General features: G+C 43.6%; 1 protein-coding gene across 7 annotated transcripts in view; it reads left to right on the top strand.

The window, feature by feature from the left end:
- Positions 1 to 18,585, top strand: part of NCOA1 (nuclear receptor coactivator 1) — a 345,055-nt gene that overhangs the window by 192,393 nt on the left and 134,077 nt on the right. For all 7 annotated transcript variants that reach the window (XM_074947374.1, XM_074947373.1, XM_074947370.1 and 4 more), the window contains one exon: positions 18,210 to 18,315. In XM_074947374.1, the coding sequence (XP_074803475.1) occupies positions 18,227 to 18,315 (89 nt within the window). In that variant the 5' untranslated portion in view covers positions 18,210 to 18,226. The remainder of the gene's footprint in view (positions 1 to 18,209; positions 18,316 to 18,585) is intronic.

Genomic DNA, 18,585 nt, shown 5'->3' with positions numbered 1-18,585 from the left:
AAAAACTTTTTCACCAAGAGGGTGGTGAAACACTGGAATGTGTTACCTAGGGAGGTGATAGAATCTCCTTCCTTAGAAGTTTTTAAGGTCAGGCTTGACAAAGCCCTGGCTGGGATGATTTGATTGGGGATTGGTCCTGCTTTGAGCAGGGGGTTGGATTAGATGACCTCCTGAGGTCCCTTCCAACCCTGATATTCTATGATTCAAGATCTCTTTCTTGAGTGGTAACAGCTAATTTAGACTCCTTCATTTTATATGTATAGTTGGAATTATGTTTTCCAGTGTGCATTACTTTGCATTTATCAACTTTGAATTTCATCCACCATTTTGTTGCCCAGTCACTTAGTTTTGAGAGATCCTTTTGTAGCTCTTTGCAGTGTGCCTGGGACTTACCTATCTTGAGAAGTTTTGTATCATCTGCAAGTTTTGTCACCTCACTGTTTACCCCCTTTTCCAGATCATTTATGAATATGTTGAATAGGACTGGTCCCAGTATAGACCCCTGGGGGACACCACTAATTACCTCTCTCCATTCGGAAAACTAACCATTTATTCCTACCCTTTGTTTCCTATCTTTTAACCAGTTACCAATCCATGAGAGAACCTTCCCTCTTATCCCATAACTGCTTACTTTGTGTAAGAGCCTTTGCTGAGGGACCTTGTCAAAGGCTTTCTGAAAATCTAAATACACTATATCCCCTTTGTCCACAAGCTTGTTGACCCAAAGAATTCTAGTAGATTGGTGAGGCATGATTTCCCTTTACAAAAAAACATGTTGACTCTTCCCCCAACAAATTATGTTCACCTATGTGTCTGACAGTTTTGTTCTTTACTATAGTTTCAACCAGTTTGCCTGATACTGAAGTCAGGCTTACCGGCCTGCAATTGCCGGGGTCATGTCTGGAGCCCTTTTTAAAAATTGGCGTCACAGTAGCTATCTTCCAGTCATCTGGTATAGAAGCTGATTTTATTTATTTATTGGAGGCCACAGAAGGGATGGTGCTGGAGAACATGGGGTGAGCAGAGTCCTTTTTGGTTCTTTGTAAATATTTTATTAGGTGGGGGTAGATGGAGAAGTTTAATTTTCCATTTTAAACTAGCTTTCCACTAGGGCTATATATGGTAAATTTCAGGGGGAAGCCTGACAAAGCATCTCACGTTTTCAAAGCACCACACACACCCACTCTAATTTCCAAACATTAACTTACTTAGTTAATGCACTACATTGAAAGATGAGTCATGAAAAGTAAGGACAAAAGCACAGACAGGTGTTGGAAGCGAATCATTTTCCTGGATATTCCATTATGGCAGTGTTTTCTGCCAGAATGCTCTGTTTCTTGTGTTGTGCTAACTGTATTTGAGGGAACTTATTGTGTTTGTTTATAGGCTTTCTTTTGCAGTTCCTTGTTGTGAACTGCTATGATAGTTACTATCCTGAAGAAATGCTGGTCCTTGGTTTCAGCTGTCCTTCACTGCCCCTGTTGGAATGACATCCTCCTCTGCAAGGTGGTTCGTAATAGTGTGAATAAGAATAATTTGTGTTGTGGTAGCACCTAGAGGTTCCAGTTAGGATTGGGGCCTCATTGTGCTAAGCCTCATTGTGCTAAGCACTGTACATGCCTATGACAGAATGCCAGTCCCTGCCCCATTGAGTTGACAATCTGAGTATAATATAAGTAGGCGTTGCAGAACTTGATTTTTTTTTTTTGGACAGATAATATTGATGTTTAAGCATTTTTTATTTTTATTTATTTAAATTGTCACCATTGTCGGACATTATGGAGTGGCAGATAATTATGTAATGATAGTAGATGTTGAGATTCAAAAGTTAAAGCTTTATAAGTGTTAGACACAAATTGTTAGCATCGCATGTCAAAAAGTACAAAGTAAATATCCTTAAATCAAACTCTAATATATTTGCATGTGGTATTTTTCTACTTTGTCTATCTATAAATTTCAGTTATTGTTGATGGAAGTATTTTTCATTGGTTTGTGTGCGGTGAAATTGATGTTTGCCAACCCTTACCAATAAAAATCAAATCCTTCCAAGTCTAACTATAGGAGACCAAAGGTGGATACAACAGTCGGACTTGGTGAGCAAAAGGTAACAATGAGATGATTATGAGGAGTGTAATAAGCAGCAATAACAGCTCATCAGTTGCCTTGCCATTGTTGAATGTTTTTGTAGGCATCTCAGAAGTGAGTTTTAAGGAAAGGTTTGAAGGGTAATGTAGTGGCTTTGTGGATTTGAATGGGGGAGTTCTTTTCATGGCTCAGTTCATTACTTCCCGAAGGTGGTGACTTGTTTTAGTGGTAAGAGTTAGCATTTTGTAGCTCTTATTCCAATATGTCCCATTCTTTGTAAATCAGATTGGCTTTTGAAATCCCTCTTGTGCTAAAAGGGAGCTGGTGCCCTAAGTTGGTGAGCTGATGTAAGGGTGGATGATTTACAGGTTAAGGTTATTTACAGGTTACAGCTTATGTCAGCATAACTTATGTCGCTCATTGGTGTACATAAACCATCCCCCTGAGCGACATAAGTTACACTGACATAAGTACCGGTGTAGACAGTGCTGTGTCGGCGGGAGAGCGTCTCCTGCCAGCATAGCTACTTCTGCTCACGGGGGCTGGAGTAGTAAAGCTGACAGGAGAGCTCTCTCCTGTCAGCTTAGAGCGGCTACGTTAGACAGCTTACAGTGGCCTTTCTGATCAGCCTCCTCTTTTACGATGGTGCTTCCTTTGTAGGGTTACCTTTTTTTTCATCATCCATAGGGCATTGGTTCAATACCTCTTTCCTTATCTTTGCATTATGGTATTTTGTATTTTCTACCAAAGGATTCTATTTGTTCCTTTCATGTCCTTGCTGAACAGATATTTGAACTGGCAGCCAGTGTTACTATGGTTTCATCCTTAGGGAATTCCATTCTTCAATTTAATGAGTATTTTTTGTTGCCTTATAGGGAGTTCTGTGGACCTATGCAGATTGAGTCAATGTTACTGACCATGTGTAAGGCCCTGCCAAATTCGCGGCCATGAAAAACGTGTCATGGGCGTGAAATCCGGTCTTTTGTGTGCTTTTACCCTGTACTATATAGATTTCACGGGGGAGACCAACATTTCTCAAATTGGGGGTCCTGACCCAAAAGGGAATTGCAGGGCGAGTCACAAGGTTATTTTAGGGAGGTAGCAGTATTGCCACCCTTACTTCTGCACTGACTTCAGAGCTGGGTGGCCGGAGCATGGCAGCTGTTGGCCAGGCGCCCAGCTGTAAAGGCAACGCCCTGCCGCAGCAGCGCAGAAGTAAGGGTGACAATACCATACTATGCCACCCTTACTTCTGCACTGCTGCATTCAGAGCTGGGCAGGTCGGTCAGTGGCGGCTGCTGACTGAGGGCCCAGCTCTGCAGGCAGCAGCGCAGAAGTAAGGGTGGCAATACCATACCATGCCATCCTTCCTTCAGCGCTGCTGGTGGTGGCGGTTTAGCTCTGAAGGCAGAGCCACGGCCAGCAGCAGCGCAGAAGTAAGGGTAGCAGTACCGTAACCCTCTCTACAATAACCGTGTGAATACCCCACCACTCCTTTTTGGTCCAGGACCCCTACAATTACAACAGCATGAAATTTCAGATTCAAATAGCTGAAATCATGAAATTTAAGATTTTTTGAAATCCTGTGACTATGAAATTGACCAAAATGGACTGTGAATTTGGTAGGGCCCTAACCATGAGTACAAGTTACCCTTCCAAAGCAGATGTCACTTGTTGACAAAAGATCACTAAATGGGTTCAGAAGACTGAATTTGCGGGGCAATAGAGCTCTCAATATTGCACATATGGTATAACTTTTAAAGCCTGGAGCCACAAATACAAATAGAACTGAACCTTGAGAGGTAGAATCAACTTCTTATATCTCTTAAATATTAATATGTATGTGACATGCTGCTCAGTGTGTTTGTACATCTCCCTCTTGTGGCTGGTGTATAGAGGGTATGAGCCAACTGCTTCTGCCAGCTAAGGGAGTTATTCCTTTAGTTCACGTGATAGTCTCACGCTTTTAGTGCTGGAGATCCCAGGTTCAGTCTTGACTGACTACTCAAAATGGATATTTATATAACATGTTGAATTCTAAGTAACAATTTGTTGTCCCCAATGAGCATGTGTGGCCTTGTGAGCAAACAGAGCACCTTGCATTACCAAGTATAAGACATACTATCGTAATGAATGTGGGATGTCATGACACCTGCGGTTTACCCTTAAGTTTTTGTTTGGTATGAGTCAGCCCTCCTTGAAGAGGAGTGAGAGCTCTTGGAACAAAAACCCATGGATCCTTTGTCACTGCAGAGGGTCAGTGTACATTTGGGCACGAAGAATAAAAAATGTTGTTCCTATGACACTCATTGGAGTAGTATCACACACTTTTAATAGCAGTATAAGCGTTGAGCTTTCAAATAGAGAGCCCGAGGCTGCAACTGCCTGAGAGCGAATCACTACATGACACATGTTGTTGTTGTTAGATATATCTAAGGTGTTCATCAGTAGCTGAGCATCTACACAGTAGCTATGTTTATCCAGTGTGTAGTCTTCAGTTTCAACACTGTAAACACAGGTTGAAAGGCATAGCTTGCTTGCTAATAATAATACTTTGCACTTCTACAGTGTCTTCCATAAGAGGATTCAGAGTGCTTTGTAAATATTAGTCAATTAAGCCTCCCATCACTCCTGGAAGGTAAAGTAGGTTCTCAGCTGTGGAATTTACTCCTGGAAGAGACCAGGGTCCATTTATTTTGGAAGTCTCATCCGGGCCCATTTGTTGGGCCTTCTCTTTTTTGTTTTTTCCCCCTTCTCCCTTTCTATGTATGTTGCCCCTTCATTGTGTGTGCTAACTGAGAATTAAGGCAAGTCTACATTATAAACTTGCATCAGCACAGCTGCACCACTGTAGCACTTCTAGTGAAGATGCTCTAAGCTGACGGTAGAGAGTTCTCCCATCGGCTTACTAACTCCACCTCTGTGAGAGGAGGTAGCTGTGTCGGTGGGAGAAACTCTTCCGCTGACATAGCACTTTCTACAGCAGGGATCAGGTCGGTATAACTATGTAGTTATACAAAGTAAGTGTGTAGTGTAGACCTGGCTTATTCCCTTTTGTGTGGTGGGCTGGTTTGCCAGATGGCTGTTAGGTTTGCTCTTGTTCCAGCTCAGAACTTCTCTTTTCCTTGTTGGTGCTTCCTTCTCTTCTCCCAGCATTACATATATACAGGATGTGATCCAAATATACACCCTAACCCGATGAAGTGAACTGTAGCTCACGAAAGGTTATGCTCAAATAAATTTGTTATTCTCTAAGTCCTCCTTTTCTTTTTACCCTAACCCAGGTTTGCCTTTATTATTAACAGCAACAAAACATAACCTTCAGCCAAAGCATTCTCCTGAGTGTGACTAGTCCTAGGGTTTTCCCAGCACTCCTGCTGGTGATATTTATCCAACTTTCAGAGAGACAGAAAGAGAAGACTTTACATTCCTACATTACAAGAAAGATAAAGCCTGAAGGCTGGTCCAATAGCAGAATGTGGTTCAGTAAAACAATAAGTACCACAGAGTGCTGTGTTCCCTTCCTTTGTGCCTTTCAAAATCCTAAGGTTATAAGTATCCCCTTTGTGGAGCGCTCTGCAGTCTAAAACCTGATTGTTTGGACGCCATATACTTAAAGGAGCAGTGACACATCTATAGAACAGGGCAAGGTGCACCACATCTAGAGGCAGGGATCATGGTGAGACTAAAGGATTCATTCTGGAAGGGTTAAAGCTCTGGGCTGGGACTCAGGAGAGCTGGGTTTATTTCCCAGCCTTCCCGCACACTTCCTGGTTGACCTTGGGCAAGTCATTTAGTCTCTCTCTGCCTCAGTTCCCATCTGTAAAATGGGGATTATACTTCCTGTCTCCCATCTTTTGTTAGCTTAGATTGTAAGATCTTTGAGGCAGAATCTGTCTCTTACTACGTTAGTAATGGGGCCGTGGGCTCAGTTGAGGCCTCCCAGTGCTACTTTAATACAAATAAGACAAAAGAAAGTAATATTTTTTCTTTAGAATTGTTTTTAGCTGTCAAAATGTGCCCCTTTTATAATGTTAGTAGCTTTCATATCTATAGCTTTTTTGATCAGGATTAATCAAGACTGTGAACGTTCCCTCCCTTACATCTCTGCACTGGCAGGTTTTATTAGCCTGCCACCCGGAGAGATCCTGTAGTAATTATCAGATTTCTGAATGACTCTACCTACACAGTAGAAAATAAAAGCAAACACACTCACTTCAGACTGGCAGTTTGCTTTGGAGGATATGGGGTTTGGGGTTAGGCCAGTTGCAGTGACGTTTGTGTTTCTGCTGTGTTGGATGGTGAAGCACTTTGATTAAATTTGTATTCTTTGGTCTGTCTTGCAAACAACTGCCTGTGAGCGTTGGTTCTTGCTGTTGAATGTAGCCCATTGAAGTCTGTTGGGCTCCTGAGTATAGGAAGTGCCTAACAGTAAGTGTTTGCAGGTCTGGCCTTAAGTAGACAAAACTGATGTGCAGCTTATGAGCCCCAGATGAATGTCCAGGTTCAAGCCGGTGTAGATCTTCATTCTCTCTAGTTTTCCTGCTCAAGATTCCCTCTTTGGTGAAGGTTTGGTGGGAGAAGTATTTGATAACCACAAAGCCAGTCTTCTGCTCTTTAAGGCACAGACAGGTCTTTGACCTGGGAGATCTGGATAAAAAATTGCTAGCTTTGCTGCAGACCTCCTTTGGGACCTGATCTAAAGCACACTGAAATCAATGGAAGACTGGGGCCTTCAATCTCTCTGTCCCTCATTTCCCCATCTGTAATTTCTGATGATACTTTCCTTGTCCATTTTCTCTATTTAGATTGGAAGATCTTTGGGGCAAGGACTGTTTTTATATGGATGTACAGCGGCTGGCGCAATGGAGGCCTGACCTCAGCTGGGTGCACTAGGTGCTGCAGCAAGACTACTAATAAAATAAGAGTTTTAATGAAGAGATGTTGATGATTTGGCATTACGGTAGCGCATTGAACAGAAGACCCTGGGTAGTGCAGAGACAAGAGAGGAGTGACATTAGGAGGAAGTGGATAGTGATACGCTTTGGCCCATTGAAAGCAGATGCATACAGCTTTGCAGTTCAGTGTCTTCTCGATCCATCTTTCTCCCCAAGAAGTCCATGCAAAATTAGCCTGTACGCATGTTCCAGGCTTTTCAGCATAAGCTCTGTGATGGAAGAAGTACAATACACTCTAACACTTCATTGGCAAAAATAGCTAGGATTCCTAGAGGAAGAGACTGCTAGCTTGATTCTTTTGCAGCTGTTTTTCTGCTCCGCACTGGAAGATGATTCTGCTGCCAAAACTTCCAGATCTTTCTCATTCAAACTGTTCTTTCTAGGTATTGTATGATGTGCCAGAGCCAAAGGTTCCATCTGTTAGTATCCTCCTAATACTCAGTCACAAGACAGTGTCTGACATCTGCAATCTAGGTGTTAGGCTGCAGCAGGTGAACAAAACAGAGAAACGGGGAATGAGGTAACAAAACAGGACTTACCATGAAATCAGAAGTCTCTGTTAGCCATTCACTGAACCAGTGGCATACGGATGCATTGATTCCCTCAAGGTCCATCACACTAAACAGATGTGATATTTGTTTTCTTTGGCGGCTGAAGTTGTGGATGTTTGTCCTGGAGTGTAGGTCCTATTTTTTTATGTGAGGTCAGAAAAAGAAATTTAATAATATACCATTCCTGTCTCAGGGGAGTAGCAATTCACCTATCACTTTCGCCCATCGTCTCTTGTGTTTCAATGTAGAGCTTCAGTGTTTGTTTTGTAACCTGCAGAGGTTTAAAAAAAACAACAAAACACACAATAAAAATGCTCATTAAGACTTGAGTACTTAGATTAGCAACTAATGATGTACTCATGAGTGGGACAATATAGATGTGTCCTTGTGGCATCCTAAGTGTGCTCTTAATTATCTCTAATTGAGACTCTGTCTGCTCTGTGTGTGCACAGATGGGTTATATTTTAATAATAAATTACTGCATTGTAAGGGACTTTTCTAACATCAAACATTTTCTTAAAAGCAGCTTACTAATTGTTTCTGTTTTCCAGTCGTTAAAGTGTGATACACATTAAATATGTTTTTATGCTGGTTTCTGGGTGAAATTCCCCCCTGTGATGGGGCATCTGCCCCACACTAGCCCATAAAGAGTTAATAGAACCCTAGGGAGGCTGCGCAACAGGCAGCCAATTGGAGAGGGCTACAAGGAGCAGCCAATCAGAGCCAGGCAGGCCCGTATAAGAAGAGCCATGGGACAGAACAGGTCAAGCACTCCCTGGACCTCAGGGAGGGAGGAAGACTGGCTGCCTTGCAGGCAGAGGGCAGCTAGCACCTTGGACAGAGCAGTACTGGGCAGGATCAGGGGAGTGAGAGTGAGCTCCTGGCTGACTGCTGACAGGCTGGGGCCCTGAGACAAGGGCGGAGAAGGTGCTTGGGGCTACGGGGAAGTGGCCCAGGGAAGTAGACTGCTGGGTTAGAGGAGACGCAAGATGCGACTGCCATCTACAGAGTCCCTGAGCCGGGACCCAGAGTAGTGGATGGGCCTGGGTCCCCCCACACCCGAACTTGCCACTGAGGAAGTGGCTGGACAGTAGACTGCGGTTCCCCCGGAAGGTGGGAGGACAGTGTGTGACACTGTGTGTCCTGAAGAGGATGATGTATCCTTTGGGACAACACGCACCTTGGAGCAGAAGTGATGGGGACGAGACATCACCAGAAGAGGGCGCACAGGTGGACTAAGCTAATTCCCAGGACTGCCAGTAGGAGGTGCCACAGTGGTGAGTTGAACCCTGTCACACCTCTCTACCAGGGGAAATCGTTCTATCAGAAATATTAAGACACAGGCCTGTGAGTCAGTAGAGACCTATATTCTGTGCCTAGCTTTGCCACTAATTCATTGTAGGATCTTGGGCACATCACTATGGTGCACTGTGCCTCAGTTTCCCCATTTGCAGATAGTGATACCTTTGTGAGCTGTTTGAGATATGTGAATAAAAATGCAGCATAAGCACCAGCTACTGTAATTACTTTTTTTTCCCCCACTTTTAATTATTTTGACAGTCAGTGAAGAAATTGTGCACATGCGAAGTTACAGAATTATCACGGTGCCACTGATGGATTAAGAGTTTGTCAGCATCTCTGTGCAAGCATGAAACTGAGCTTGGTCCTTTGCATCCCAGTCTGGCAGGGCCTTTTGTCACTTTTAACACACACACTGGTGTTCACGTGATTTGAAGAATGAGCTCCCGTGGGTAGAGGAATGGATTAGTGTGATCAGGACTGAGAGGCAGTGTTCTCTAGCGCAGGGTTTCTCAACTGTTTTTGATACCGGGCACTGGCTTGCTGCCTTCCTAAACTCTGTTAGGGAGATCTCCGGGACTGGCACCAGTCCACGGACTGGTCGTTGAGAAACACTGCTCTAGTGGATAGGGCACTGGACTGGAAATCCGAAGATGTGTGGTGGGGTCTGTTCCCAGATCTGCCACTGCTTGCTGTGTGACCTTGGGCATGTTGTGTCAGCACTCTGCACCTCTGTTTCCTTCCTTCTCTTTGCCTCTCTTTTCTGTTTGGAACACAAACTCTTTGGAAGAAAAACTCCCTTTGTGTGTGTCTGCCCCAGCCTGGTGAAAGTGAGTGAGGGTGGGGGAGAGTGAGCAACAGAGGGAGTGGGAATGGAGTGAGCAGGGCTGAGACTCTGAGAATGGGTGGGGCCTCGGGGAAGGGATGGAGTAGGGGTGTTCGGTTTTGTGAGATTAGAAAGTTGGCAACCCTAGTTATAATACAAATATATAATAAATATTTGGGGGCAGGAGAGTAGATTTGGACAGTGTACTTTCTGGGGCAAGTGTTCATGCTCCTAAACCCCTCAGGTTTTGTCTGTACTTGAGACTAGCTCTAATTTAGCTGGGTGGCAAGCCACTGCTGTAGCTGAGCTGCTGGAGACGAGCTGCCATTTGTATAAGTTGAGTTTACTTTGATTTCAAGCATAGTTGGTGCAATTGTGACTCCCATACAGCCAGTGATAAGCTGCCAAAATCTTAAAAACCGCTTCCCTCCTCACCCCACGAGGGGGTCGTGGCCCACCCCCGCCCCCCCCGGGACTCCTGCCCCATCTACTCCCCTCCCTTGTCCCCTGACTGCCCCCAGAACCAGGCAGGAGGGTCTCGTGGGCCACCGTAGTGGGTGTCCACCCCACCCCTAAGAATTAGAGGGACCTGCCCGGGGGCGAGGTGGGGAGTCCCGGTGGTGCTTACGTGGGGCAGCTCCCAGGAAGCATTGGGCAGGTCCCTCTGGCTGCTGGGGGGGGGGTAGCATAGCTAGGGGGGAGCAGGGGGAGCGGCCGCTCCCCTCACTGATCACATCAAAAGTGGCGTCTTAGGCACCGACTCCATGGGTGCTCCGGGGCTGGAGCACCCACGGGGAAAATTTGGTGGGTGCAGAGCCCCCACTGGCAGCTCCGCGCCTGGACCCAGCTCACCTCCGCTCCTCCTCCGCCTCCTCCCCTGAACGCGCCGCCCTGCTCTGCTTCTCTGCCCCCCCACCCCGGCTTCCCACGTATCAGCTGTTGGCGCGGGAAGTTGGGGAGGGCTGAGAAGCAGGCGGCTTCCTGCTCAGGCCCAGGGAGGCGGAGGTGAGCTGGCGCGGGGAGCGGTTCCCCTGCCCCTCCCCCCGCCCCGGTTACCTGCTGCGGCGTGGGCGTCCCTCCTCACACCCCCCCGCCCCAGCTCACTTCCGCTCTGCCTCCCTGGGCCTGAGCGCAAAGCTACCACTTGCTTCTCAGCCCTCCCAGGCTTCCCGCGCCAACAGCTGGTTCATGGGAAGCTGCAGGGGTGGAGGAGCGGGACGGCACGTTCAGAAGGGGAGGCGGAACGGAGGTGAGCTGGGGCCGGGCACGGGGCAGGGAGCTGCCAGTGGGGGCTCTGCACCCACCAAATTTTCTCCGTGGGTGCTCCAGCCCCGGAGCACCCACAGAGTCGGCGCCTAAGGCACCACTTTTGGTCAGTTGTTAAATTTAGAAGCCCTTTTAGAACCGGTTGTCCCATGCAGGACAACCGGTTCTAAAAGGGCTTCTAAATGTAACAACCGGTTCCAGCAAACTTGCTCCAGCTCACCGCTGCACACAGCTATATCAACTGCTGGCCACTGATCGCTGGATCCCAAGTAAGACAGGGCCTTACTGCATGAAGCTGAATTTTTGAGTGGAGTGCAGTTATACTGAAAACTATAAACTGAAAACTATATAGCTATATAAACTGAAAACCGTTTAATATTGTGAAGCCAAAATATAGTTCTGTTTCAGAACAGCCATTTCCAGTGCAGACATGCTATTTCTTAGCGAAATGAAGTTTTCATTAGGATTTTTCCATTAACATGTTGAGAAAGTGTGGGGGTTGGAGGGAGGGGGCAACCAAACACTCTGTGTATTGATGCAGTACTTAATATGTGTTCACGCAGTGGCTGACATCCGCTCCAAAGGAACCCTAATAAGTAAATAAAACAAGCAGCTAAAAGGCAACATTTTACCCAGGCTGCCATTATAGCTTTAGTGGTTAACCTTAGTGATGGCAAAGGAACGATTGTTTTGTTGAGCAGGTTTTCATCAGAGAGAATTTGCATTAGAATTTTTTTTTAAATTGAACTAATTCGCTTGTTTTTGCTTTCATCACTCTGTCCTTTATCTGCTTCTGTCTGCTCTTGTGAGCAAGAAGAATATTGTCATTTTACAGAAATCAGGTTTCTTGTAAATTTCAATACTTTGATCAGAGAGCAGAGTGAGGACAACACAAGGCCTGTTTGCATCTCAGATGAACACAATCCCCTGGGATGGTGCATCATCCTATGGAGTATTCGGCATGCTAAGTGTTACAGGCCTTGTTCTGAGCTGTCAGGGTCAAAACGTTGTCAAACTAAGCCATTGGAGTTATTTTTAGGCTAAGTTAAATTTTTGGCCTGTCAGCCTTGGCAAGTGTTGCTGCAAAATAAACTGAATTTATAATAAAAAGAAACAACGAATGTATTACATCAAGGGTTTAACTCAAGCCAAGGATTTCAGCTAAGGCTGCAATTCTGTCCTTAATTCAGCCTGGTTGGGCATAAAGAAGATATTGCCAAGGTCACGATACTGTAACAGAGGACTCCAGTGGGAGGGATGAGATTACAGTCCATGGCTCTGGCCCTGCAAAACACTTACTCATTTGAGTAACTTGACTCAAATGAGTAAGTGTTGCAGGATCAGGGCCTGTGTGAGCAGCAATAGCCGTCAGAACTCAGTTTCCTGGCTTTGTGGATGTAAGCTAAACTTTTAACTTAACTTCAGTGTCACGTTTCTTGATGTGAATTTTCTTGAAATGTGTACAGTATAAATAAGCAGCATGTTAAGTTAAAAAAGGGAGGATGGAAAGATGCTGCTTGGTACATCTATTTTGTAAAGGAAATATTTAAAAACATTGAACAACAAATGTATATCTTAAAAAAAAAAAAAAGTTAAAAAAACCCCCTTGTAATTGGAGCAGATGATAAGGCAGTTTGTTTTCCAGTCCTTAATTTTTAAAGGTTTTTTTCTTATGATTACAGTTGCTTTTGACATTGATTTTTATTTCAAACTCTACAAATATGAGGAATAAAATTAGATCTATGGTCATCAGCTAGTTTGTTGGTTTCTGACCAGAGTTTCTCTGCTGTTGATTATTCTTGTTTCTCATAAATTAGGACAACTCACTCTGCTTTTCATTCTCGCTGGCACAAAGGAGGAATTATTGATTGGCTATGCTAATATTGCTGAAGAGATTTCAGGAACAGCTTTCATCTTGGTAATAGTGACGCAAACATTAGCAAAAATGACTGCTTGCCGTATAAAGATTGGTTTCTCATGGCACTTCTGTTTAAACACAGATGTACCATTTACTTCAGAATAGACACTTTAACCAATAAATAGCAAGCACAATGAATCATGAATTCGGTTTGAATCCAGGATCTTTAGCATCGCAGCACACATCTCTACTAAATGAGATAAAGGAGAAACTCCATTAACAGTAGCACTAGTAGGCCATTAGCCTCTAAGGGACCAGCTACTGGAGAGGAGACAGAGAGAGACATGCCTTCTCTCTCTTCACTAGTATATTGCACAAGATTTGAAAGGAGCATGCATAAAAGGCATTTAAAGATGGAGGGTGAGGTTTTCAAAAGGACTCAGTGTTGGCCTAACTCTGCTCCCTTTGAAGACCATGGGAGTTTCATCACTGCCTGCTGTGGGGACAGGGCTATGCCAGTGTTGAGTTCTTTTGAAAATCCCACCCTTAGAGACCAACTTTATGAAGCCAGTGGGAGTCGAGAGTGATTGGCATCTTGCAGGATCTGGCCCTTTGAGAGTGCCTGGCTGGTTTGTCAAGCCATACGAAGCTGAGTAAGTGTGTCCCAGAATCATAGAAATGTTCAAGGACTCTTTCAGCCCTAAAGTCATTTAGTCCAGCCCGCAACACTGAGACAAGACCATGTAAACCTAGACCATCCCTGTAGGTGTTTGTCTAACCTGTTCTTAGAAACCTCCAGTGATGGGGATTCCACAGCCCCCCTTGGAAGCCTATTCCAGTAGTTAACTATCTTTATAGCTAGAAAGCTTTTCCTGTTATCTAACCTAAATCTCCCTTGCTGCAAATTGAACCAGTTACTTCTTGTCCTACTTTCAGTGGACATGCAGAATAATTGATCACCGTCCTCTTTATAACAGCCCTTAACCATACTGGAAAACTGTTATCAGGTCTCTCGCTCTCCTCCCCTCCGCCCCCGGCCCCCAGTCTTCTTTTCTCAAGACTAAACATGCCCATTTTTAAAAACTTTCTTCATAGGTTTTCTAAACCTTTGATAATTTTTGCTGCAGTTCCCTGGACTCTCTCCAGTTTATCCACATCTTTGTTAAAGGGTGGTGCCCAGTGTACTCCAGCTGAGGCCACACCAGTGCCATGTAGATCAGGACAGTTACCTTCTATGTCTTATGTATGACACTCCTGTTAATACACCCCAGAATAATATCGTCCTTTTTCTCAACTGCATTACATTGTGTCTCTAATATCCTGGGAGCAACACAGCTACAATAACACTGCATCACATTGTTGACTAATATTCAATTTGTGATCCACTGTACCTGTATACCCAAATCCTTATCAGCAGTACTACTGCATAGCCAGTTATTTCCCATTTTATAGTTGTGCATTTGATTTTTTCCTTCCTAAGTGTAGTACTTTTCACTTGTCTTTATTGAATTTCATCTAGTTGATTTCAGACGAATACTTTTTGGCAAGGTTGTTTTGAATTTTAATCCTTTTCTCCAGAGTTCTAGCAATCCCTTCTAGCTTGGTGTCATCTGCAGATTTTATAAGCACGCTTTCCATTCCGTTATCTAAGTCATTAAGGAAAATATCAACTAGTACCAGACCCAGAACAGACCCCTGTGGGATCCCACTAGACACATTCTCACAGTTTGACAGTGAACCAATGATAACTACTCTGAGTATGGTCTTTCAACCAGTTGTCCACCCACTTTATAGTAATTTCACCTAGACTACATTTCACTAGTTTGCTTATGAGAATGTCATATGGGATATGTCAAAAGCATTACTAAAATCAAGATATATCACATCTACAGCTTATCCACTAGGCCAGTATCCCTGTAAAATTATGAAATTAGATTGGCTTGGCATGATTTGTTCTTGACAAAGCCTTGTGATTATTACATATGACCCTCTAGGTGCTTACAAATGGATTGTTTCATAATTTGTCCCAGTATCTTTTCAGGTAAAGAGTTAGGCTGACTGGTCTGTAGTTCCCCAGGTCCTCTTTGTTCCTTTTTTTAAAGATAGATACCCGGTTTGCCCTTCTCCAGTCCTCTGAGACCTCATCCATTCTCCATAAGTTCTCAGAGATAATTGTGAACGGTTCAGAAATTGCTTCAGCTAGTTTCTTAAGCATCCTAAGATGAATTTCATCAGGCCTTGATGACCTGAATACATGTAATTTATCTAAATATTCTATAACGTTTTCTTCCGAATTTGGTCTGCATTCCTTCCGCTGATGTTAATATTAATTGTGTTTTGAGTGCCTGGTCACAATTTAGCTTTTTAGTGGATACAGGCAAAATAGACATTAAGGATCTTGGCCTTCTTCATGTTATCTACCTGTCACCATTCATGTTGTCTGTTTTTACCTCTCCTTCCCTGCTAAGTACAGGACCTACACTTTCTTTGCCTTTCTCTTGCTCCTAATGTATGTAAAGAACTTCTTCTTATTGTCTTTTATGTCCCTTCCTAGATGTACACATTTGTGCCTTGTCCTTTCTGCTTTTGTCCCTACTTGCTTGTGTTATTCTTTTGTACTTCTCCTTAGCAATTTGTCCATCTTTCCTCTTTTTGTAGGATTCCTTTTTTTTTCAAGTAATCAATATAGCTCCATCAGGAGCTCTTTAGCCTCTTACTAGTCTTCTTATCTTTTCTTCGCATCGGGATAGTTTGTTGTTGCTCCTTTAACATCTCTTTGAGAAACTGCCAGCTTTCCTAAGCTCCTTTTTCTGCTCTTACTCCTTCCGTTACATAATCATGAAATCTGTTATTTCATGATCACTTTCACCCAAACGGTCTTCCACCTTCAAATTTGCAACCAATTCCTCCCTGTTAGTCAGAATAAAGTCTAAAATGATTTTCCTGCTGCCTGTTTCCTCCACATTGTGAAACACAAGGTTGTCCCCAATACATTCCAAAAAACGTATTGGAAATTTTGTATTTTGTTGTATTTCTTTTCTAACAGATGTCTGGGTAGTTAGTCCCCCATTACTACCAGATCATTTGTTCTGGGAATTTCTGTTTGTGTTGTTGAGTGTAGAAAGCCATGAGGCAAGTATCTGGAAGGGGTTGACTCTCAAATTGGTTTAAGTGTTTAATTTTTTTTAAATAACCCACTTTTAAAAACATAGCTTAATAACGTAAGAGAATAGGTGGCCTGGATTTTAGCAGTGCTAGAAAGAAAGCTAATTAACCACCCTTAAGATACAGCCTTTTCTACCCATCCATACATAGAAAACTCTCATCCAGGCTCTTATCATCTTGTGTCTCGAATACCGCAACATCCTGTTCTCTGGCCTTGACAAATGCAATCTTGCCCCGCTCATATCTATTGAGACTGCTGCTGCAGAGGACATCCTCCTAGCCCATCGCTTTGCCATGTTACCCCCTCTTTTCCCTCCCCCTTTCTCTATTGTATCAAATATAAGCTGCTTGTCTTTGCCTTCAAGGCTCTACACAACTTATCTCTGATTCAGCAGCGAGACGCCGATCCCCGTCTCTGATTAGCCCATGATGCCAGCAACCCTTGCCCACTTTTTAAATTTTTAAACAAGCATCGTCATGGTTACTCCTGTGCTGCCCCTCACCCTTGGGAGGAGCTTCCTGTAAACATCTGTAAAGCTACTTCATTGTCCTTCAGATCTCCTTAAAAGTCTCTCCTTTGCTCTGTCGTCTACAAAAAACTTGACAACAGTTAGACTGCTAGTGTGCTGAGACCACTGTGTATAATGCTGACCCAATGTTGTCTCATTGATTCCTTGTACTCCCCGGTCTCTCTTTATCAATCTGTTGATTCTTCTCTTCTGCTTAGATTGTAAACTCTTTGGGGCAGAGATCATTTTTCTGTTTGTACAGCACCTAATAAAGTGGACTTCTTGTCCATTACTGGGGTGCCTAGATGTTATGGTGGTACAAATAATATTAAAAATAAAATAAAAGGCAACCTACATTATATGGAGAAATTGCAGGATAGAAATATCAGGTATTGAAATACCCCAAATCACCGGTTACTTTTGAAAATTCTTGTCAGTATATTTGGAATTTTGTTACTTCTTTGTTTAAATAAATAAGGTTGTATTTAAAAACTCCTAATTGGGGAGTGGTAGCAAATGGGATATTGCAATATTGTAACCCTCAACGCTTAGGAATTTTATTAAAGCTGCTAGGCAGGGATTTGCAAACACTTTCCTAGTGTGGACCACATCTTAATAGAATGAGTGTCTAAAGTACACTTGCCTCTTCTGTGTCCTCTCGCATGGACACCACCTCCTTCCGTCGATAATCCCATAACAGCGCTGCAGCATCTATAGCAATTGCATTCCTGGGACAATGATAATAGGGTTTGTTTGTTTGTTTTAAAAAAAAGCTTCTTTTAATGGAGCTGGAAACAAGGAGTGCCACCTGCCATGTGACCAGTCACGTAGTGGGAACCTCTGCACTAATGGAAGGTCTTAAGTCAACACTGATGCAAAATGGGAGAGGTACCAAATACAGAAGTCCAACTGTAAAGGGAGATGAAAACAATTTTTTTTTGGAGGGGGGGATGTTACATCCAACAACATGAGTTATTTCCAATTAATGTAAAGCCATATACTTAGAGAGAGAGTGAGGGAGTAGATAGCACAGACGCAAATGTGAGGGGGTGGGGCAGCTATCTAGAAATCGGAGAAACCAGAGGATGCTAAAGGTAACTGAAAATCACCTAACTGTGTCACACTGCCAAAAAATAAATAAATATAAATCAGTTCTCCCCTGTATATAGAGTGTTCTCATAACAAGGCTGTGTGCACAGAGCCCTTTGAAGATCATATCTGGAGTAGTGGGTGCTGTTCTGAACCTTGTTGGAGGGTATTGGGGAAAAAAACAGAGAAGGGCAATGGAAATGATACAAGAACCAGATTTAAAAGCAATGGGGGCAGGGGAAACTGAGGGAGTTCAATCCATATCATATAGAAGAAAAGAGATATAGAGGCTGAGGGCTTGTATGAGAGAAATACCTTCAAGGTGGTAATACACATGGTCTGTTTTCTCCACTTGTACTTTCTACGTAAGCTTCCTTTACAAGTTGGTGGGACGAGGCTTAAACTGAAGAAGGTAACATATTCTGGTGGAAGATTAGGGAGATGATGCTTAACATTAAGAGCAATTGGCTGGTGGAGTAGTTTTCTATTCGGTGGTCACCGGATTCGTGCGTTCTGGTATTCCTGTGTATGAATCATTCATTACCTGGTTGTAAGCTGCTCCCCCTGTCAGGTTCCTGATTCGTGTTTCTCTTTCGTGTATAGGTGCAAAGTAGCTCAACATGAGTGGCCTTGGGGACAGCTCAACAGATCCTGCTAACCCTGATTCCCGGAAGAGGAAGGGGTCGCCGTGTGATACGTTGGCCCAGAGGTACGTGTGCTGTTCCAAATCCATTTCTCCCACGTGGCTACTTTGTCATTCTAACCACATCGTTCTGTCCCATCTGCTTGAGCAGATGGAGCAGGTTTCATCTACTCATAAATGTTCACACTTCCCACCAGAACTCAGCTCTACTTTTATTAGTGACTGTGGTGGAAGAGGGAACATGATGGAAATATAACTTTCCATCTGCTCTTCTTGCTTTTAGGCGGCAACTGATGATAGAGGCTCATTATCAAAGTTAATTTATTGATTTATAAA

Source organism: Natator depressus, chromosome 3, assembly GCF_965152275.1.
Source record: "Natator depressus isolate rNatDep1 chromosome 3, rNatDep2.hap1, whole genome shotgun sequence".
NCBI classification, from domain to species: Eukaryota; Metazoa; Chordata; order Testudines; family Cheloniidae; genus Natator; species Natator depressus.
The sequence above is the reverse complement of the archived record's forward strand: the minus strand, read 5'-3'. Positions and strand labels throughout refer to the sequence as shown.